We start from the raw sequence: 24104 nt of genomic DNA on the forward strand, positions 1-24104 counted from the left end.
GGCCAAGTACAGAGATATACTGGATGAAAACCTCTACCAGAGTGCTCTGAACTTCAGACTGGGCAGAAGGTTCACCTTCCAACAAGACTGTGATCCCCAAATAAACAGCTAAAATAACAAAGGGGTGGCTTCCGAACAACTCTAGACTGGCCAAGCCAGAGCCCTGTCTTGTGCATTTCTGTAGAGACTTGAAAATGGCTGTCGACAATTGTTCACCATCCAAACTGAGGGAACTGGAGAGGATCTACATTGAAGAATGGCAGAGGATTCCCAAACCCATGTGTGTTCGGTTCAGTTCAATAGTGAGCAAAGGGTCTGAATATATATGACCATTTGGTATTTCAGTTTTCCTTTGTAAGTAAATTATTAAAAATATCTACATAATTGTTTTTTTCTGTCAAGACTGGGTGCAGAGTGTACACTAATGAGCCAAAAAATAACTTTTTTGATCTTTCCAATTGGCTACAATAAAACAGTGAAAAATGAAAAGGGGTCTGAATGCTTTCCGTACCCACTGTATGGTGTCATTTTAACCAGACAAGTAACAAGGGAGTGCCTTCGTAGAGTAAAGTTTAGAATGTTAGCAAAAATAAGAGATCCTTATAGGATTGCAATTATTTAAGATTCATATAATATACATTATTTGATTCTTTTTTTCCTTTTTGTTACTGTAGCCAATACTTCAGAGAAGCCATCCTCAATGATATTAGACGGGCACGCAACCATTACACTGGAAAGGAGCTAGCAGCTGAGTTGACAAGGATACGACAACGTGTAGATAACATTGAAGTTTTGTCTCCCGATATCATTATAAATTTGCTCTTGTCATATAGAGACATCCAGGTATGTAAATGCATAGGTCTACAATTAATATAGAATATCATACCAGTAAATCTTTGCACATGACCCGGCCCGAAGTAATTTTTAACACCCAGATAACCCCTTTAAGGAGCCATTTATAGCAATCAAAAAACAAGAACTTAATACAATGTTGGTATAAATACATGATTCACAAATATATGGCCGGGTAAATACTAAGGCATTCTGTTGTCATATTCTTACATGACATGCATATTACAATATAAATTTGAGAATGTCACAATTATAATTGCCATGTTTCCCCCTCTATGAATGGTTCACCTGGAAAGGATTATGATTCCATTGTAAAGCTGGTGGAGACGCTAGAAAGATTGCCAACGTTTGACTTGTCATCCCATCTCCATGTGAAGTTTCATTACGCGTTTGCCCTAAACAGGTAAAAATAGTTTTGTTATCTTTAGCATAGTTAGGATTGTGTATTCTATCCGCTAAATTTGAGCATACAAAAGATAAATAATAATTTATTGATGATCTACTTAACAATTTGATTTATAGAGGTAATATATATATTTTTTTTGTATCAAACAAAACTTTTTTGATGCTGATACTACAGAAGATATTACGTTTTCACCTCAAGGCAATATCACAGACATTAATTTTTTTAAAAAAACAATAACAACAAATTCAACACCCACTGACAAACACCCCGCCCCCCTGCCGGACACATCCTCTCTGCCACTCGAAGCCTATGTCACAGGACGGCTGTATCCCATTCCTTCGCCTGCACAGCAGCTCAGTTATATAGTTTTAACTGTATTAAAACATTTACAACACATATAATTTTGGTATCTCTGTTTCTTTTGTAACACACAAAGAAAGTGAGAAAAGCAAGGAAAACTATCCAGCACTCATGGAAAGGCTAAAGACCAAGACTAGACCTCAAAAGTCGAAACACATCAGTCTTTTGTCCACCAGGCCATGTAGTTCCGTTTTTTATGCTACTAATAAAGGCTTGATCATCTTAAAGTGCAAGCCTTTCCATGAGCGCTGGATCGTTTCCTTGGGTTTCTTGCTAGTTGTCTCTTCTCTTTGAATGGATCAAGTGCACATGGAAGGTTACACACAGGACATTGTATAAACAACTGTTGACTGTTCAATGCATTTGGATTTTTTTCCCGCTCCCCCATACACTGCTGAGAATATTAAACGGTCTTGCATTTTGTGGTCTCTGCTCTTTTATTTGTTCAGGAGGAAACAGCCTGGGGACAGGGAGAAGGCTCTTGAAATAATGTTACCCATGGTACAACATGAAGATCAGGTTGCCTCTGATGTATACTGTCTGGTTGGAAGAATCTACAAAGATATGTTTCTGGATTCTAACTTCACTGATGAGGAGAGCCGAGACAATGGCATATGCTGGTCAGTATGCAATGAAGTCAATAGTTTGTTAGTACTTACTATGTCAAATACATACATGTAAATATACTTATCTGGCTGTGAGCAAAGCATTACTTCCGGCTGACTATTGGGATAATGTTAACCATATGTAACTGCAGGAAAAGGATCTGTTTATCTTCAAAATGATTGTTCCTGGCCGTAGACACATTTCTAGAATGATAGCTATCATATTAACCCCTTCCCGACATGTGACGTAATAGTACGTCACATGTCGGGTCCCGGTACATGGAGAGGGCTCGCTGGCCCGAACCCTCTCCATAGCTGGTAAGTCTTTGCTGCATATACCGGTAACACCCGCGATTGGTGCCGGCACCGATCGCGGGTGTTTTACTGCTGATCGCCGCTGGCAAGAATCCTTTCTGAGGATCGTCGCTCCCCGTGACGTCATCGGGGAGCGGCGATCCGTCGCCATGGTAGCTTCGGGTCTCATGAAGACCCGAAGCTACTTCGCGTTAACCCATGCATTACAATGTGCTATCAGCACATTGTAATTTATGAGTAGCAAAATCCCCATATACTGCCATACTGTAGTATGGCAGTATATGATAGGATCGTACAGACACCCTAGGGTTAAAGTACCCTAGGGAGTCTGAAAAATAGTAAAAATAAAAAAAATTAAAAAACCTAAAAATCACCCCCCTTTCCCTAGAACTGATATAAATATAAATAAACAGTAAAAATCATAAATACATTAGGTATCGCCGCGTCCGAAAATGCCTGATCTACCAAAGTATGAAAAAGTTATTAGCGCCAGAAGATTGCAAAATACCCCAAAAAATTTTTGTACAGGCGGTTTTAATTTTTTTAAATGTATGAAAACATTATAAAACCTATACAAATTTGGTATCCCCATAATCGTACTGACCCAAAGAATAAAGTAGACATGTCATTTGGGGCGCACAGTGAAATCCGTAAAATCCAAGCCCACAAGAATACGGCACAAATGCGTTTTTTTACCAATTTCACAGCATTTTGAAATTTTTTCCCGCTTCCCAGTACACGGCATGGAATATTAAATAAATGAAAACGCAAAAATGAAATGCGGCGGGAAGGGGTTAAATAGTATCTATCTGTTTTGTCTACATTTGTATTGGGTAAGTCTAGTAAACTGGGCTTTGCAGAAATTTTGTATATTGGGGAAAGGAAACATTTTTATTAGACAAAGTAATAAATAGAGTTTAGCACTGCGAGCTTCTAGGTTAATATTACAAGCTGTATTAATCACAGTATTGAAAAGTGTATCTACATTAGTGGTTTATACATATTTTATAATTCTTTAAAAATGTTAAACATGTTTTATCAATCTACTTTAGCTTATTTTCCTATGTTCAGGCTTAAGCATCATACACCTAGGACAAGAAATCAGCGTATTTCTTCCAAATACTGACCTGTGCTAAAGGTTGCCATGTTACAATGAATTCTTATTATCAATGTCGATTAATTGATATAGTATCATTTTTATTTGCAAAATTACAACAGTGGTGGGGTGTAGGGGGATTGATAAGTCTGCCTATTGGTTGCCAACTTTTAGCAGCTTTGAAGGCAGATAGAGCTAGAGCAGGGAGACATAAGCTCCCATGGATATCATTGAGCATCTGCCACTGCTTTGTCCAGCAGAGGCCAGCAGGTGTGGTGAAGTAGAGAGGACTAGAGGATTGCTGCTGGGAAAAATTAAGTATCAGAATTTTTTTTACAGATGTTTGCTTTGCTGCTACTTCATTTCTCGTTCTATCCTTTATCTTCTTAGCCTATCAGATGTGAAGTTAAACAAACCGTATCAAAGAGTACAAATTCATCTTTTATATAATTAAGAATGTTATCATCTTTTAAAATCATGGGACCATTTTCTGTGCTTGTTAATAAACTGTGTAGAATGCAGTTTTTCCTCATAAGAAAGGGTCTACAGGTAGTCCAATTTTGAGTATTGTGCAACAGCCATAACCAATTTGATTCGCGGCCCCTCATGAATTTGAGTCTGAGTCGGGGTTGGTCCTATCAATGACTGACTTCCCTCAATGCATTTCTTTGCATACCGAAGTAGCTGTCCTAAACTGACATAAGATGCTGTGTCACTTGAAAAATCCAAAATTTTGTGGTCACGTGACACAGAAGAGACCCAAAAGGAGAAGAATAGTGCAAAAATACAGCCACCGGTAATAACGACATAAAGAAGTAAGAAATCAAACAAAAACAGTGTAAACTGATACAAAACAAACCTTCTAACAGATTAAACCGTCATGCTCAACTTATTGATTGTAATATCTCTAGAACCTTATTGAAGGTAGATGTCAGCTAAGTGTCCTTAAGCGGTGTTGGTTGCCTGCCTCTGGGTGTTTATGGCTTTAGAAGTATAAAAATGAGGAGATTGTTTACAGCAAATAGAGAAATTATGATGTAATTAGTAGAACCTAAAAGCAGGTTAACCGCTAGACTCTAGTAATTTCCTCTCCTATATTGAGCCAAATATGGCAGGTATAGGAAGAAGTCAATGATGGAATATTATGTAAGTGCAGAACACTCTGGGTGTAGACACCAGACTTATGTTTACTAATCTGTATGTTTGCTTTTATAGGTACAGGAAAGCATTTGAGTCTGAGCCAACTCTTCAGTCTGGAATAAATTATGCAGTGCTACTTCTGGCAGCCGGGCATCAGTTTGATTCTTCATTTGAACTTCGTAAAATTGGTAATTTGATGTTGTTACACTTTGTCCTCATACTTTATAGTAAACAAGGCCCTGCATGGACAGAAATAAATATTCTGCCTCAACTGGACAATAGGAAACTCCTACAACTCTTCCACTTGCATGTTACACAAGAATGTACTACCTCCAAATGATAAAATCTATAATGTTCTTTGTTATGTTCCACCTAAACTTCTAATACAAAATGGGCCAAAGTAAATCATGCTTGCTAGGATTTTTTTTGCTCTGGACATTGAATTGGGGTATACGAAGGTAGTGGAACATAAATTCAAAGATAATGTGGAGTAATAGGTTAGGCTGATCTTATGCCATGAGTACTGTTTGCATTGTGATGAGGACAAAACTGCACCACACGAACCACTGCCGTTTCTTTAGTTTAGACCAGGGGTCTCAAACTCAATTTACCTGGGGGCCGCTGGAGGTAGATTCTGGGTAAGGCTGGGCCGCATCAAGTTTTCCACAAAAAATGCGCATACAAAATAATATGAATATATATATAATAAATTTATTTTTATAAAGCCCTGCTCTCATATATTTAAAGGCCTCGTTATTCACCCCCCAATTAAATTCTATACAGCTCCCATATACAGATCCCCTACAGCTTAAATAAAATCTTGCCCCAAATATACAGTCCCCTCCCAGCTTAGTAATATACTGTACCCCATATACATCCCCCCAGCTTAGTAATATACTGTATCCCATATACATCCCCCAGCTTAGTAATATACTGTATCCCATATACAGCCTCCAGCTTAGTAATATACTGTACCCGATATACAGCCCCCCAGCTTAGTAATATACTGTATCCCATATACAGCCCCCCAGCTTAGTAATATACTGTATCCCATATACATCCCCCCAGCTTAGTAATATACTGTATCCCATATACAGCCCCCCAGCTTAGTAATATACTGTATCCCATATACATCCCCCCAGCTTAGTAATATACTGTACCCCATATACAGCCCCCCAGCTTAGTAATATACTGTATCCCATATACAGCTCCCCCAGCTTAGTAATATACTGTACCCCATATACAGCCTCCCAGCTTAGTAATATACTGTATCCCATATACAGCCTCCAGCTTAGTAATATACTGTACCCGATATACAGCCCCCCCAGCTTAGTGATATACTGTATCCCATATACAGCCCCCCCAGCTTAGTAATATACTGTATCCCATATACATCCCCCAGCTTAGTAATATACTGTATCCCATATATATCCCCCAGCTTAGTAATATACTGTACCCCATATACAGCCCCCCAGCTTAGTAATATACTGTATCCCATATACAGCCCCCCAGCTTAGTAATATACTGTACCCCATATACAGCCCCACAGCTTAGTAATATACTGTATCCCATATACATCCCCCAGCTTAGTAATATACTGTATCCCATATATATCCCCCAGCTTAGTAATATACTGTACCCCATATACAGCCCCCCAGCTTAGTAATATACTGTACCCCATATACAGCCCCCCAGCTTAGTAATATACTGTACCCCATATACAGCCCCACAGCTTAGTAATATACTATATCCCATATACATCCCCCCAGCTTAGTAATATACTGTACCCCATATACAGCCCCCCCAGCTTAGTAATATACTGTATCCCATATACAGCCCCCCCAGCTTAGTGATATAGTGATATATAAAATATACAGCCCCCCCCCAGCTTAGTGATATATAAAATATACAGCCCCACCCAGTATAAAATGATTCTGGCCTCATATAATATATACTGAATCCCCCCCAGTATAAAATAATTATAGTCCCAAATAATATATATAGCATCCCCCCCTCCAGTATAAAATAATTATGGCCCCATATAATAAATACAGCACCCCCCCCTAGTATAAAATAATTATAGCCCCAAATAATATGTATAGCATTCCATCATTCCCCCCACTATAAAATAATTATGGCCCCATATGATATATATAGAGTCCCCCCCCGTACTAAACATTTTCTAGTCCCATATAATACATACAGTCCTCCCCCCCTTTCCAGTATAACACAACACTTCCCCAACCACTTATTAGCCACATTTAATTAATTAAAATACATGAAAAATAATAAAATCCTACTCACCTGCAGGCAGCTGCTCCCTCGGCGCGGCTCCGGTCTTCACGCGGCTCTCCTGTGAGCCGCAGCTCCGCACAGTGACACAGGCGCCGTGACGTCATGACGCCTGTGTCACTGCTTAGAACGGAGCGATGCAGCTGCCGGAAAGGCGCTGCGTCGCTCCGCATATAAATCGCGCCTGTGTCTTAAAGAGACAGGCGCGATTTATTTTGCTAGTGGGCGATTCGGGCGTTAATGGACGCCCGAATCGCCCACTTTAGGTAGGGGGCCGCAAAATATTGTCCCGCGGGCCGCAGTTGGCCCGCGGGCCGCGAGTTTGAGACCCCTGGTTTAGACTTTTGTTTGGTCAAGGGTTGTTTTGTTTTTTATATATTTTTAATTGAGTTTAACAATAAAATTGGTTGCTTTTCTTGTCCTATGGTGGAAGTAATAAAAAAGTAAAAAAAAAATGTTTTATTTCATAAAAAGTAAATAAAATGTCCAAAATAAAATTACATATAATATGAAAATTGTTGAAATCATAACACAATCCCCACATATAGTAACTTCCCATAGAATAAAAATAAATCATTATTGAACCCGCACAATGAACAGCATAAAAACTCACCAAAAAATATGATTTTGTACCCATTTCATCCCACAAAAACTGCAATAAAAAGTGATTACAAAAATATCTACTCCAGAATGATACTAGCGCAAAGTACTATATGTCCCTCAAAAAACCAAGCTATCAACCAGCTTCCTAGATTAAAAAAAAAAAATTAGTGATATGCCACTTTTTTCCCGTATTAGGTTTTATTGTGAGAATTTTAGTAAAATGCAAGAAAAGAATCCAAGTATGGTAAAAATCTAGGTATGGTATCCACGTCATCGTACTAAACCATAGAATAAAAGCAAGACATTTATTAGGCTATATGGTGAACACCGAAAAAAAAAATCAAATCAATGATATAATTGATGCTTTTCTACTCCTCCCCCCTCCCCCCAAAAAAGTTCATATGTTTAAAATAGTATGGTATAACAACCCCAAAATGGTATCACTGGAAAATACTTCTCATTTCGACAAAAAATTGGCCACACATGGCCCAGCTAACGGAAAAACTAAAATTTACAAAAGGAAACTAAAATCCACTAAATTCTATAGGATAAAATGGGCAGCTGCAGGGTGCTCCTTCCATTCTGCTGCCGCTGTGCACCACTACAACAAGTAAATGCCACATGTGGGGGTCTCTTTACTAGGGGAAATTGCATAACAAGTTTTAAGATGGGTTTTCTCTTTTTATTTTTATTTGGAAAAGCGTAATTTTTAGGGCTAAATGACTGTATTACTGACAAAATTAGACAATTCTAAATTTCATATCCATTTTGTTTTAATTACTATGCAGTGCTCAAATCTTCCTAAAAGCAGTTTTTAATAGTTTGAAGGGTATACTTTTAAAAAATGGCGGGATTCGTAGGGGGATTCTAATAATTTTATGTTTCAAACTCACAAAAATTATCCCAAAAATTTCAATATAGAAATTTTGGGGAAAAAATTATAAACTCTGTTCTGTTCTGTCCTGAAAAAACAATCTCAAAATCATTTTGGTAAGTTAAAGTGTTGAAAAGTTATAACTATATAAAATTACACACATTACAAAAAGAAGTTGAGCCTTAACATCTTGAAGGAGTTAATTCTTATTGTATTACAAAAAAAAAAAATTTAAGGCTTTAAAAATTGATATTCTATTTTTCATTGCATTTCTGTCTGCCTTTTTTCTCCTCTTTACCACTACCAAAGCGTTATTGAACCATTGTTTACATGCTATAAATAATGTCACATGAGAAGGAAATGTGTTTTGGCAAACTTAGCAGTAAACTGTGCCAAAGAAGTAAAAAGTATTTACTACAGTGGAGATGGACAGCACTATTTCATTTCACTGTAACCTACAAGTGAATGGTCTTCAACTGCAAAAAAAAGAGCTAAAGGCAAATATTTCTGGGGGGGACGGGGGGGGGGGGATACTTACTGAGTAAAACATGACAGTTCATGTCAGAACCTGCGCCAACGTTGGTTTAAAATGCCTTGTGCCTTGCTTATTAACTTGTTTTGACAGTTTAGTTTTCTAAGTGAATGCAAATACAGCAAGTCTGCTTAGGTAAGGTGAATGTGGCTTAAATTGTGATTCTGTGACCTCCAAAAATGTGAATAAATAATCATTTATGTGTAAGGCAACAAATATGTGTTAAATTGGAATAAACAGTCTTAAATTGCATCAGAGTTATTGTAGGCACTGTGAAGATTGCCTAGTCTAACTTTTTACTTTGTAACTTTAAGACTTTATTAGAGCAGATGTACAGTAAAATTCTGCTGTTTGCCATTGGATGGAACACGGGTGCACTAAATGCAATACTCTTTGGCAGGAAGATAAAATGGATGACTTCTTTGAAAATGAAGGATTGACTACATACATTTTGCCCATTCCGAATGTTATCTTGTCTCCTTAGATTCTGAGTTACTGGGCGTGGAGTGCCCACTACTTCATTGTAGATTGAAAACAATGCAGTTATCCGTGCTCACTTGAGCAACTCATATGCTCCCCTCATTGCCCTTGTGTCTTCAATTTTCTTCCATCTATTCTTGTTTGTTTATTGATCATAGTTTACTTTTCCTCCTGACAACATGTGATCATTGTTTTGATGTCTATGTACCCCCTGTGTGGGGTGACAGATAACAGTTTTCTTTCACTGTATGTGATCGACCTAGGCCCTTTTATACATTGCTTATTTTACTTCTGGTTTTTGCCTTCTTGCCATCATTTCTTGAATTCTGAAAATAAAAACCGTTGAAACTAAATGCAATACTCTTTAATGGATCAGTCCCTACAATCATTATTTTAAAGGGGTATTCCCACGAAGACAAGTTTCGTATATGTACTCAGCATAACAAAATAACACATTCTCTGATTCACTGTTATTATCAAAAATGCACCATTTCTCAGATATAAGTCCAACCTCTATCTATCAGTCCTATTGTACACAATTTCAGTTTCCCCTAGACACGACAGTAACTTCTTAGTTGTACAGATGAGATTTCTGTCTATCCTGTGTTGCTGTAGCCGCGCCCCCTGCATGGAGCTCAGTGACACTCACTGATGAAATCCTGCCTGCACATGGTGAGCTGAGAGAGAAGCTGCAAACTACAAGCTACAAGGAGATAGGTGATCCAGGGGAAGGGGGAGGCAGGCAAATATCTGTGAGATGGTTAGATGTAGCAAAGCTCACAGTGTAACACTGTAATTTTCTCTCAGACTCTGTCTGTGAGCCTTTGTGTAATCTCATGTATCTCTGACCCGTCTGATGTCTATTTCTATGTGTCAGTGTGTTAGTACAATGTCAGAAGCCAGATAAAAGTTCATATAAACCCTGTACCCTGATAATCTAACCACATTGTCACCCCACAGAACTAGATGGAGTAGAATACAGTAATGTGTCTGCTTAGAGAGGCCCCGTCCACACCCTGGGATTTTACAATGAGCAGCCGAGGCAGAGATAGGAGCTAAAACAGCAATAAAACTGAGTAAATTGTAAAGTAAGGGGTTACAATGATCTTTATTGTGTTAACATTCCTAGGGGATTGAGGTGTGAGAGTTTTCTTTCGTTGGAAAACCCCTTTAACTGACCCTGTGTAAAAAAAATAAATAAATTTAAAAAAAAAAAAAAAAAGTAGACTACAACTTCAGTGAGCACTCAAACAATAGTTTATATGGATCTGTGGAAAATGGATACCAGACTGATGCAAACTTTAGTTTTTCCACAGAAAGAATCGGGACATTAATCTGCACATAGAGTTAGTAAAAACATAAAATATGCATTCAAATATCATTCAATATTTTATCTGTCATATAAATGTTAGTTTTGAAATTTAAAAAACACGATTAAAGGAACAATCCAGTCAAAGCTAATATAATTAACTTATGCATAATGCATGGCCTGACCCCAGGAACATTACTCAAATATTCAGAGAATACTTAAGGCATGATAGGAGTAGCATGACTTAGGTCTTTGGTATTCCCTTCAGGCTCTGCACTAGGCATAAATCTGCATTGACCTTCTAAGAAAACCAGAGTTTTCACCAAATTATTAGCAGTAAAATAATACAACCCATGTTTATGTATGCTGATTGATTAGGATACATTTTAACTTTCTTTTTGTCCTTTAAACAGGGGTGAAGATCAGCAGTTTGCTGGGCAAAAAGGGAAACTTGGAGAAAATTCAGAGTTACTGGGATGTTGGATATTATATGGGAGCTAGTGTATTGGCAAATGACCACACTAAAGTAATCCAGGCTGCAGAAAAGCTTTTTAAAATGAAGACTCCTGCATGGTAAGAAGGTGTTATCTTAATATTGTTGTGTGATTATTACTGGTTTTAGACAGCTGGATAGACTTGAATGTTGAATGTAGTGCATAGTTTTAGTATGATTCTTATGCTTTTGTATAGTGGCTTCCAATATGTCCTAGTACTACTGCTGTAAAACACCTCTATAATAAAGCTTGCACAGAGTTGTGCCGTGTTACAATGTTCTTCCATTACAGTAGAGACAATGGCCCACATTTGTATGCAGGTTGCTCTTGCATCCTTATTGCAAGCAGTTTTTGTACTGCATGGCAGCTCCTTCTGTTGTTTAATAATAATTTTGTTTTGCAGTTAGTAAATGGACTGAGCAGTTTGACAATATAACTGTATACACTTATTAAGTGTATTAAGTGTGATATTAAGTGTTTAAGGCCTGTTAGACAAACAAAGATGAAAAATAGAGAGACACAATGGATGATTAGTGTTTTCTCTATGTCTTTTGGTCTATGTTTTAGGTTCTGTCTATACCGGGCTTCATCTGTAATACACCATGTTAGACTATCCCTTAAAAGGAACCTACCACCACGAATCTACCTATAAAGGTAGATCGGGTGGTAGGTGGATCAATAGGACGTGAGGATAGCCCTTTTAAGGGCTAATCCTCACATCCCCGCACTTTTTTGGAAACTTTTATTAGAGTTATATGTAAATTTTCTTATGCAGCTACTGGGGCGTGGAGTAGCCGCATCTGAGGTTACACGGGGCGGCTACTCCGCGCCCCGGTAGCCTCTTTTCTCCTCCTTTCTCACGATCCTGCTGCAGCTGCACAGGCCTGCTGTTCTGCGCAGACGGCAGGATCGTCGGACGAGGGCCGAAGATTGTGAGGAGAAAAAAGGCTACCGGGGCGTGGAGTAGCCACCCCGTGTAACCTCAGAAGTGGCTACTCCACGCCCCAGTAGCCGCATGAGAAAATTTACAGATAACGCTAATAAAAGTTTCCAAAAAACTGCGGGGACGTGAGGATTAGCCCTTAAAAGGGCTATCCTCACGTCCTATTGATCCACCTACCACCCGATCTACCTTTTATAGGTAGATTCGTGGTGGTAGGTTCCCTTTAATAGTCTGAGAGAGTGGTGCCTAATTCTTAGGTTCTATTATGTCTCTATTCATCCCTCAAATGTCCATCAGTAGCTAAAGATTCAGGACTCCCCCAGTTAGAGACGATGGGGCAGATTTACTTACCCGTCCTGTCGCGATCCCCGCCATGCAGTGTCTGACGAGGATTCGGGTCTGCCGCGATTCACGAAGGTTGTGCGTCCAATTTCCTTCATGTGTTGATTCCCTGCTGAGGTCCACCGGAGTTCACCTTTTTCTTACTGGTGCTTGATCTTGCGACACAATTTCTTTTTTAAATTCCATGGTTTGTCAAAATCAGTCGGGTTGTCTGACGGCACGCCCCCCCTCCCCCCGATTTCTGTTGCATGCAACCCGGCGCCGATTGCTTGTGCCAAAAACCCGGGGCAATTTAGTGCAAAAAGGAAAAATATTCGGGGTACCCGACAGAATCGCGGTCTGCGGACCTTTAGTAAATGTGCCCCATTAAGTACTAAAATTCCTCTTACTATCTAACTTGCTCACTATGCCCGATAAAAACTCCCCGAGGAGCTAGTTTAGACAGCTAGCAAAATGCGTAGGAATTAGGCTTAGAGGATATACATTCTGGGACAGATGAGTGGGTGGAATGAATCTGCTTCTGCATGTGCATTAAAATGATGGAACACCTGGAGCTGTAGAGTGTTAGGGGATACTCTTGTATTCAGTGAAAATGGGAAGAGGAATTTGAGTTCTTAGTCATGAATCTTTAGATAGTGATCGGCATTAGAGGGATAAATAATAGAATTAGAATTAAAGCAGCACTCAATCAGACTATTAAGGTATAGTCTGTACGGTAGTGTAGGTGAAGACAGGTATAGAACATAGTGATAATCCCCATCTCATCCCTGTATTAAATAGCAGATTCTACCCTACAAAATCCTTACATGGTGGATTTCTTATAGAAAAACACTAATTATCTACTGTGCGTCTCTATTTTTCATCTTTGTTCCTCTAACTGGTCTTAAAGGGGTATTCCCACAAAGACAAGTTTCTTATATGTACTTAGGATAACAAAATAACACATTCTCTAATTCACTGTTATTAAAAAAATGCAGCATGTCGCAGATCTAAGCCCTGCTGTACACTTTTCAGTTGCCCCTAGTCACGAACCAGTAACTTCTCACTTAGGGTCAGCAGCCATCTTGGATTTTTGTATGAGATTGTGCTGCTGAGATTACTGTCTGTCTCTGTTGTGTGGCTGTAGCCTTGCCCCCTGCACGGAGCTCAGACTGCTACACACTGAGACACAGACACTTCCTGCCAGGAGACCGTGAGGAGAGAGAGGCTGCACACTGAGACACAGGCACTTCCTGCCAGGAGACCGTGAGGAGAGAGAGGCTGCAAACAACAAGCTACAAGGATATAAGTGACCCCGTACCCTGATAATGTAACCACATTGTCACCCTACAGCACTAGATGGATAATACAGTTATGTGTCTGCTTAGTGAGGCCCTGCCCACACTCTGGGATTTTACATTGAGCAGCAGTGGGAGAGATAGGAGCTAATACAGAAATAAATTGTAAAGTAAGGGGTCAATCACAATACACTTGTTTTTCATGAATTTTATTCATACAGAAATAATAAAAATCTGTGTGTTATTCACCTCGGTGAAGTATTTACTACTAATATACTCACGTATAAGCTGTCTTTTTCAGCATGATTTTTATCATGCCCCCTCATCTTATACTCAAGTAAGAAAACTTGTCTTTTCTCTTGCTGGATGTTTGAGGGCAGTAATGACCCTTGGCCTCTGTTTTCGTCAAGTTTTTGCCATTAAACACAGAAAAAAAAGCACAATGAAAATTGTGCATTAAGCTCACTGTTATTATTCCCTGGATGCTTAAGGACCTCCAATGATGGCATCATGACATGACTTGCAGGGAATATCAAGCATGCAGGTGGCAAAAGATGACGGGGGTTGACAGGAGGCTGCTGAGGTTAATGGAAAGAGGTCGAAACATGAGGAGGGGGCTAACTGGATAATGGAAAGGTGATTAACTGAATAATGGGGGGCTAAGTGGATGATGAAAGGGGGGGCATTCTGCATGATGAAAGGGGGGGCATTCTGCATGATGAAAGGGGGGGCATTCTGCATGATGAAAGGGGGGGCATTCTGCATGATGAAAGGGGGGGCATTCTGCATGATGAAAGGGGGGGGCTTTCTGCATGATGAAAGGGGGGAGCTTACTGCATGATGAAAGGGGGGGGCTTACTGCATGATGATAAGGGGGGGGCTTACTGCATGATGATAAGGGGAGGCTTACTGCATGATGATAAGGGGAGGCTTACTGGATGATGATAAGGGGAGGCTTACTGGATGATGATAAGGGGAGGCTTACTGGATGATGATAAGGGGAGGCTTACTGGATGATGATAAGGGGAGGCTTACTGGATGATGATAAGGGGAGGCTTACTGGATGATGATAAGGGGAGGCTTACTGGATGATGATAAGGGGAGGCTTACTGGATGATGATAAGGGGAGGCTTACTGGATGATGATAAGGGGAGGCTTACTGGATGATGATAAGGGGAGGCTTACTGGATGATGATAAGGGGAGGCTTACTGGATGATGATAAGGGGAGGCTTACTGGATGATGATAAGGGGAGGCTTACTGGATGATGATAAGGGGAGGCTTAGTGGATGATGATAAGGGGAGGCTTAGTGGATGATGATAAGGGGAGGCTTAGTGGATGATGATAAGGGGAGGCTTAGTGGATGATGATAAGGGGAGGCTTAGTGGATGATGATAAGGGGAGGCTTAGTGAATGATGATAAGGGGAGGCTTACTGGATGATGATAAGGGGAGGCTTACTGGATAATAAGGGGGGCTTACTGGATAATGATAAGGGGGGCTAACTGGATGACGTGAGAGGATATGAGTTAGGGAGGGCTAACTAGCTTCTGCATTTTCCACCCTAGGCTTATTCTTGAGTCAATACGTTTCACCATTTTTTTAAAAAAAATTTTTGTGGTAAAATTAAGTGCCTCAGCTTATACTCAGATATATATGGTAGTTTTATCTTTTGTTTTCAGACTAAAAATGTGCAAATTTAGTTCTTATAATAAAGCATTTTTATTATTTGCAATAAGGATGTTTTCCCAATTTCAGGTACTTGAACTCTGTGGTAGAGACCATTCTGATTTACCAGAAATACAAGAAACCAAACCTGGAAAAACATGTATCCAAACAAGAGAGTGTTGATTTTTGGATGGATTTTTTAGTTGAATCTACAAATAAAGATGTGTCTGTTGTGAGATTTCCAGTAAGTATAGGTTACCCATTGTTTGTGTTAAAGCACCAATACACCATTCATTTGATCCAACCCAAATATTTTTTACTGTTAGCTGGGATGTGTATGCTAAGTGTTTCTCTGTATCTCAGCATCTCTGAAAAGATATGTCACCCAATTTCAGGACCACTTGAAAAATGAGATAAGTGAACCTGCCAAGTTCCCTAATACTTTAACAGTCCCATTTCCCCCTCTTAATCCAATTTGTTTGGTGCAGGTCCAGTGTTTTTACACTCTGCTCTAAAATGTTCTTGATGGTATTAACCCTTGTAAATTCAGGACAACCATTACAGAAGCTTTGTTTGAGTTTGTAGATAGGATGCAGAAAGATATGTGAGCGTGTACCTAGCGGATACTGATAACATGATAGCTTTACTCTTAACTGAACCAATTGTGCCAATAATTGTGTACTGGCATTGTTTTCAGTTTTATATCCAGTTTTCTTTCTGCCTAGATTTTATTTTGCTATTTTTTTGGCTTATATTTTTCTGTATCAAACATATGACACATAATATACACCCATTTCTTTGTAATGTTGCCAAGGTCTTGATCTTGGAACCCACCAAGGTCTATCAGCCATCCTATCTGACAATCAACAGTGAAGCTGATGAGAAAACAATTTCTATTTGGCACGTGCTTCCCGATGATAAGGTAATAATGTGGAACATGAAAAGCTAACGTGGCATAATTCATTCAAGTTATGTAATCAAAATATAAGTTATGATTTAGTGAACAAAATGAAGCTTAACTAGCTGCAGTAGAATGATAAAGAAGAAGAAACTGCGATCCAAAATCTTAAGCAGGGTAGTAGGTAGTGAGATTTAAGACTGTTAAATGTAAGATTGTAAACCTACCGAGATGACTCAATAAATTGTTAAAACATGAAAGAACAACAACTCACTTCTTCCTTTGAATTAATATGGTCAATACATGTAAAGGACTGTATGAGGAAAATCAACCCTCCACATACCACAAGTTGACACAGGAAAGTCCTAGTGGTAAGATCCATCATACTGTGCTTGTGACATGTGACTAGTGATATGAACAACAGGGATAGTAAGTGTTAAAAGTTGTGGGTATACATGTATTAGTGTGTATTTAGTTACATTGACACCTCCCCTTTTTTTGATTACTTTTTTTCCTCTTTCTCGTAATGTGGGTGCATATGTTAGTCACATATGTCTTTTATCGTCTATAAAATATGGTGTATGTAGTTTTTTCTCTCATTTCTCTTTTACATTACTGACTATTAATGACAGCAGACCTCTTCAATCTAGTTTGTCCTTCATATCTTGTCTCGTTTTAGAAAGGCATTCATGAGTGGAATTTCAGTGCTGCTTCCATTAGAGGTGTAAGGTAGGTTTTTTATGTGTATATGATTGAGTTTTAAAGAAAAAATACTTTAGTTTATCGCATTGATAAATGTTAGAATGTGATAAGTGCAACTAACTCCACAATTTAGTTGCAAGTAGTCAGTTTAAAGCTTAATAAGGGCACATTTCCACTATTTATTTCTGTAAGACTGCATTCACACGGCCGTATGGGGGAAGTATATACGGGCGACGTATATACCCCATATATACGTCCCCCATAGACGGCAATGGGCACACAGCACTGTACCGCGCCGTAGCCGGGAGAAAGATGTGACATGTTCTAACTTTCCCCGTTATACGGCGCTGTGTGTTATATATCGCTATGGAGAGTAGCAGGGGTGAACGGCGCTCAACCGCCCATACGCTCCCGGGCGCCGAAGGGTGCCCGCCATACCACGGTGCAGAAGGCACATCGTTGTGTGAATGTAGCCTTAAACTGTTCCGTTAGAAGAGAGTAATGGAACTAAACACAAAAAGTGAATAAAAGATCTCCCATTAACCTTCTGTTCCCCATGGGGTTGCATGTGCACAGAATGGTAACTTCTGTCATGCTTGCATTATTAAAAGTAGAAAAAATGAGACTGCAGTGTTAATAATGCTGACTTATTATTTTGTTGAAGGGGTTGTCTGAGAGCTCCAAATAATTAGGAGCCGGGCTGCGGCAGGCTGTTTAATAAAATAAAAAGTGTACTCTGCTCCTCTGTCGCTCCCAATGTTCCACGCTGCGGTCCGTCTGATCTCGGGGAGCTTCCGGCCAGGTAAGGTAGCCGGCCACGGCCACCCATCCCAATCTCTCAGCACTGTGCCCAGCTGGCAAGAAGCTCCACGAGCGCAGCGTCCATGCCCCTGGATCAAATGGACAGTGGCGTAGGACATTGGGGCGGTGGAGGCGGCCAGTATACATTTTATTTTTTTTTAAAAGCCTGTCCCAGCCCAGCTCCTTATTTTTTGGAACTCTCTGACAACCCATTTAAAGGAAATCTGTCAAAATCCATCATGATAAACCAGGGATTCATAGACCTAGGCACCTTAACTGTGGTAAACTTCTTTCCTACCTTCTTTCCTTCCCCTGGTTTATCCTGCTTTATGCTGATGGTTTATTATTTGATTATATGATGCACCATATATACTCGAGTATAAGCCGTCCCGAGTATAAGCAGAGGCCCCTAATTTTAGCACAAAAAAAATATACAGACTGCCCGCCCCCTGCCCCGGTATATACAGACTGCCCGCCCCGTATATACGGTACTTTCTATTTGTACCGTGTAATGTTATTTATTTTACCCCTTAATGCTCTGCGCCGTACAGGTGGGGGTTGTTGCATATTGCAGCAAACCCCCACCGCTAATACCCGCGGTCTGTACTTGCAAAGCTGTCTGCGGCATTTAAAAGATCTTGGATCTGATTGTTGCTCCCCTGAACGTCATCGTTCATCGTCATGAGCCAGTGGCTCATTGTAACGTATACTGTGCAGAAATTCATATATTGCAATACAGTAGTATTGCAGTATATGGTAGGAATGATCAGACCATCTAGGGTTAATGTACCCTAGAGGGTCTGAAAACTGTAAAAAAAAAAAAAGTTTCAAAAAAGTTTTAAAAATAATTAAAAAAATGTTTAAACACCTAAAAGTTCAAATCACCCCCCTTTCCCTAGTACTGACATAAAATGTAATAAACGGTAAAAGTCACAGACACAATATATATTGCCGCGTTCCAAAATGCCCAATCTATCAAAATATTTAAAAAAACGGTTATTGACTGCGGTGACCCCCATAACGGAAAATGGCGCCCAAATGTCCGAAACCTGGCTTTTACACTATTTTACTCCTCATAAAAATGGAATAAAAAGAGACCAAAATGTTGCAGTCCTCAAAATGGTAGCAATGAAAATGTCGACTCATTTAGCAAAAATTTACACCTAACACAGCTCCATACACCAAAGTATGAAAAAGTTATTAGCGTCAGAAGATGGCAAAATAATTTTTTTCTTTTTTGTACACATTCGTTTAATTTTTGAAAATGTGCTAAAACACAATAAAACCTGTACAAATTTGGTATCACCGCAATCGTACCAAACCAAAGAATAAAGTAGATGTGTTCTTTGGAGCGCATGGTGAAAGTCGTAAAAACTGAGCCCACAAAAACGTGACGCGAACATGTTTTTTTCCAAATATTTCCATATTTGGATTTTTTTTCCAGCCTCCCAATACACGGCAGGGAATAATAAATAATATGACGGAGAAGTAAAATTTGTTCCGCACAAAATAAGCCCTCACACACCTCTGTACACGGCGTCCTTAAGGGGTTAAGTAGAGATGGGGACAACTGAGTTTCAGATTTGTTGAGATGTTTTAAGTACAGTAACTCTAGTAGCTTCTATGTAAAACCCACTCATCGTTTAACATAATTTTTACTCATGCTCTTTTCTCTCTCGCAGCATCTCTAAATTTGAAGAGAGGTGTTGTTTTCTGTATGTCATGCACAACTCTGATGACTTCCAGATCTACTTCTGCACTGAACTTCACTGTAAAAAGTATGTACAACATTTCCACAGAAAATAAAATCTTCTTGTCTATTCTCTCCTATTTTATTATTAACATGTCAGTCTGGACTGCAGTTTTGATGTCTTTCTTCCAGGATACACAATCTGTATTATAATCTCTATATCTATTATAATCTTGTTAATAACATATGAATTCCAAGATTTTATTTGATTCTTTTTATCCACTTGAGGATAAGTTCCTTATTTGTCTTACACGCTTGAGTGGCATATAGTGTGGTTTTTGTTTAGTTTTTTTTATTATTATGCTTGATTGTATGTTTATTTATTCCAGATTATTTTACATTGGTCACAAAATGATAAAAGTAGCAGAATGATTTTTATTCCTATAGATTTCAAGCTGACCTCGTTTATTCTTTTGTTTTAGGTTTTTTGATATGGTAAATAGCATCACTGAAGAACATGGAAAAAACGCAGACGAAGTGGATTGTGATGGAGATTCCCTGGAAGTTAGTCCACTTATCTTACTAACACACAGTGTTAGACAGCAGTAAACCAGATCCTTAATTTGAATGAAAGTTTTGTAAGCTGTCAGGAGCTGAAATTTCTGATTATATGCTTCCCTTATAGATACAGTCTAGCCAAGCCATAAACCTAATTGGAGGCTAGCATTTATGGCTTTGGTTACATACCAATATGTTCATTGAAAGCCAGCAGTTATCTAACCTTATACTGTAGAATAGACATACAAGTGCAATAGAGAGTTGCAGATCTTTTCATTTATCTTTTCATGATTCACAAGCTTTTCTTTAGCTATTAAAGCAAAAATATGTAAATTTGTACATGAGAACTCCGACTTTAGGACACCAGACTTTCAGACGACCACTAGTTACAGACATTCTTTTGAACTTTTATTTAGTTACAGACCGACCTCTCTGCCCACCTCTGGATGCTTTACTTTAGTCCAAGGCCACAATGATCAGCTCTGTTATGCAGCTTTATGCTAATCCTTAGTCCCATGACCGCACAACATTTGAAAAAATCCAGTTGTCACAGGGAGAAAAATAATTCCAGAGTTACAATATATAAAATATACCAATTCTCACTTCCATACAAATTCAACTTAAAAACAAACCTAAAGAACCTACCTTGTACATAACCCAAGGACTGCCTATATAGTTGACCAAATGCTTTTAGGATAATATGCAGCACAGCTGTATATTTTGATGATACAAACATATGAAAAAATGATTTATCCATGAAGTACTGTATATACTCTAGTATAAGCCGGCCTGTATATAAGCCAAGACCCCTAATTTTACCACAAAAAACTGGGAAAACCTATTGACTCGAGTATAAGTCCAGGGTGGGAAATGCATTGATAACAGCCAGTATATAGCAAGTCAGTCCCCTTCCCCCTAGTATACAGCCATCCTGCCCCTTCCCTTAGTATATAGCCAGACAGCCCATGCCCCCAGTATATAGCCAGACAGCCCATGACCCCAGTATATAGCCAGACAGCCCATGACCCCAGTATATAGTCAGACAGCCCATGCCCCCAGTATATAGCCAGACAGCCCATGCCCCCAGTATATAGCCAGACAGCCTCATGCCCCCAGTATATAGCCAGACAGCCCATGCCCCCAGTATATAGCCAGACAGCCCATGCCCCCAGTATATAGCCAGACAGCCCATGCCCCCAGAATATAGCCAGACAGCCTCATGCCCCCAGAATATAGCCAGACAGCCTCATGCCCCCAGAATATAGCCAGACAGCCTCATGCCCCCAGTATATAGCCAGACAGCCTCATGCCCCCAGTATATAGCCAGACAGCCTCATGCCCCCAGTATATAGCCAGACAGCCTCATGCCCCCAGTATATAGCCAGACAGCCTCATGCCCCCAGTATATAGCCAGACAGCCTCATGCCCCCAGTATATAGCCAGACAGCCTCATGCCCCCAGTATATAGCCAGACAGCCCCATGCCCCCAGTATGTAGCTACACCCTGCCCCTATAGTTATCCATCCAGCATTCCCCTAATATAGCCAGTCCCTGCCAAAGTAAATAGCCAGTCCCACTTTGCGCAATTCATAAAAAGAAAAAAAACGCAAATACTCACTTTTTTGTGCTAAACATATTCATGTTTATACAGTACATGATGGTTAGATAATTTTATTTAAACTATTTACCTTTTTTCTTTTAGTTTGATTATGAATATGATGAAAATGGTGACAGAGTGGTGTTGGGTAAAGGTACGCATGGAGTGGTTTATGCAGGACGAGACCTTAGTAACCAAGTCAGGATAGCCATAAAGGAGGTGCCTGAGAGGGACAGCAGGTAGGTTGCTTACCATAAAAGAAAAATATTTTGTTTAAAAAAAAAATTAAAAATAGAAAAAGATCTGTCATTTTTGTTTATAGGATTTGTTTACACCCTTTGGGATTTTTTTCTTTTCTATATGTTACACAAAAGCATACAATCCTTTGGGCTTTTCTACCAAAATGACAAAGGTATTTTTAAAACTGCAACTTGAAAAAGAATGCAGCAATAAATAGTTATTATTCTGTTGTATTGGCTAACTTTCACATTCACTCACATATTTTTTGTAATTATATTGTGTCAGGTGTTCTACAACCAGAACATTATTTATTTATGCATTTTTAATAAGAAATCATATTAATATTCTACACTAACAGGTTAGGTTCAGTAATATATTTCTCTGTAACACTTGTAGACCAATGTGTGTAATAAGCAGCTTCTTCTCTGAGAGTGATCGCCCTTGTCCTTGACAACTCTTGAAATTCTGTATTCAAACAAAGAAGGGAAAGTCAATTTTCAAAGATTACATTAGCAGTCCTTCATGCAGTTGTAATATTTTGGAATGGAGCTGCATGACTCGCCTAGCAAAATGCCAGATTGAGATTCCATACAGCCAATTCTAATCATAGAAACCATATTGGATGTTAATACAGATGGAATGGAATCCTATAATTTTTTTCCATTGCCCTGCACACTAATTGAATTGCTTTTGCTAGTAATGTCAATGCTTAAAGGTACACAATTATCTAGGATCACTGATTTTTGTAAAACCTTTTCAGTGGCGAGGACTTATTCTGCTTTATTGTTGTTGGCTTAATATCTGAATGAAAAATGGGATTTAGCTCAATAGATGTTTATCATCTGCCAATAAGTGAAGTTAAATTTCCAAATTCAGCAACTTTTACCCATGTGTAAGAGTTAAATGTTATATGGAATAATCTGCTATACCTTCACAAAAGAGGCAGGCAAAAGTTGTCAGATCTTAAAGAGAACTTGTCAGGCAAATTAACCCCCATAACTAAATATATCTTCATGAACTGACATTAGAAAGCATTGTCCCCATCCCTGCATTGTCCCTCTACATGCCTGTAAACCTAAAGGGGTATTCCTATGAAGACCAGTTTCTTATATGTATTCAGGATAACAAAATAACACATTCTCTATTTCACTGTTGTTACATACAGAATTTCATAGGTATAATTCCAACCTGTCTCTATCAATCCTGCTGTACACAATTTCAGTTGCCCCTAGACACGATCCTTTAACTTCTGACTTTAGGGTCGGGCTGCCATCTTAGATTTCTGTGTGAGGCCGTGCTGCAGAGTTTTTGTGTCTTTCTGCTCTGAGCCTGTAGCTATGCCCCCTGCACATAGCTCACTGACTCTTAGGCTATATTCACACTGCCGTTGCCCGCCCGTACCGTAGCGGGCAACGGCAGTGTACGGGGAGAGGAGGAGGAGGAGGTGAGCGCAGCTCACCCCCGCCCCTCTCCATAGCAACCTATGGCGCACGGCGCCGTATTACGGGGAAAGATAGGACAGGTCCTATCTTTCTCCCGGGTACGGAACGGTACGGTGCCGCACGTGTGCGGCACCGTACCGCTCCCGTAGGGTGCCGTGCGCCCATAGGAGTGTATGGGGGACGTATATCGGCCGTATATACGTCGGCCGTATATACGTCCCCCATACGTTCGTGTGAATGTAGCCTAAGGCTACATTCACACGAACGTATGGGGGACGTATATACGGCCGATATACGTCCCCCATACACTCCTATGGGCACACGGCACCCTACGGGAGCGGTACGGTGCCGCACACGTGCGGCACCGTACCGTTCCGTACCCGGGAGAAAGATAGGACCTGTCCTATCTTTCCCCGTAATACGGCGCCGTGCGCCATAGGTTGCTATGGAGAGGGGCGGGGGTGAGCTGCGCTCACCTCCTCCTCCTCTCCCCGTACACTGCCGTTGCCCGCTACGGTACGGTACGGGCGGGCAACGGCAGTGTGAATATAGCCTTACTGATTATCTTCCAGCCTGCACATCGTGAGCA

General features: G+C 39.8%; 1 protein-coding gene across 1 annotated transcript in view; it reads left to right on the plus strand.

The window, feature by feature from the left end:
- Positions 1 to 24104, plus strand: part of MAP3K5 (mitogen-activated protein kinase kinase kinase 5) — an 83155-nt gene that overhangs the window by 25538 nt on the left and 33513 nt on the right. Inside the window, exons 5-15 of the mRNA XM_072141446.1 lie at positions 675 to 843; positions 1149 to 1255; positions 2068 to 2238; positions 4850 to 4962; positions 11278 to 11437; positions 15678 to 15831; positions 16402 to 16509; positions 17165 to 17214; positions 19671 to 19766; positions 20161 to 20242; positions 21939 to 22072. Coding sequence (XP_071997547.1) covers positions 675 to 843; positions 1149 to 1255; positions 2068 to 2238; positions 4850 to 4962; positions 11278 to 11437; positions 15678 to 15831; positions 16402 to 16509; positions 17165 to 17214; positions 19671 to 19766; positions 20161 to 20242; positions 21939 to 22072 — 1344 coding nt within the window. The remainder of the gene's footprint in view (positions 1 to 674; positions 844 to 1148; positions 1256 to 2067; positions 2239 to 4849; positions 4963 to 11277; positions 11438 to 15677; positions 15832 to 16401; positions 16510 to 17164; positions 17215 to 19670; positions 19767 to 20160; positions 20243 to 21938; positions 22073 to 24104) is intronic.

Source organism: Engystomops pustulosus, chromosome 3, assembly GCF_040894005.1.
Source record: "Engystomops pustulosus chromosome 3, aEngPut4.maternal, whole genome shotgun sequence".
In the NCBI taxonomy this organism is placed as follows: domain Eukaryota; kingdom Metazoa; phylum Chordata; class Amphibia; order Anura; family Leptodactylidae; genus Engystomops; species Engystomops pustulosus.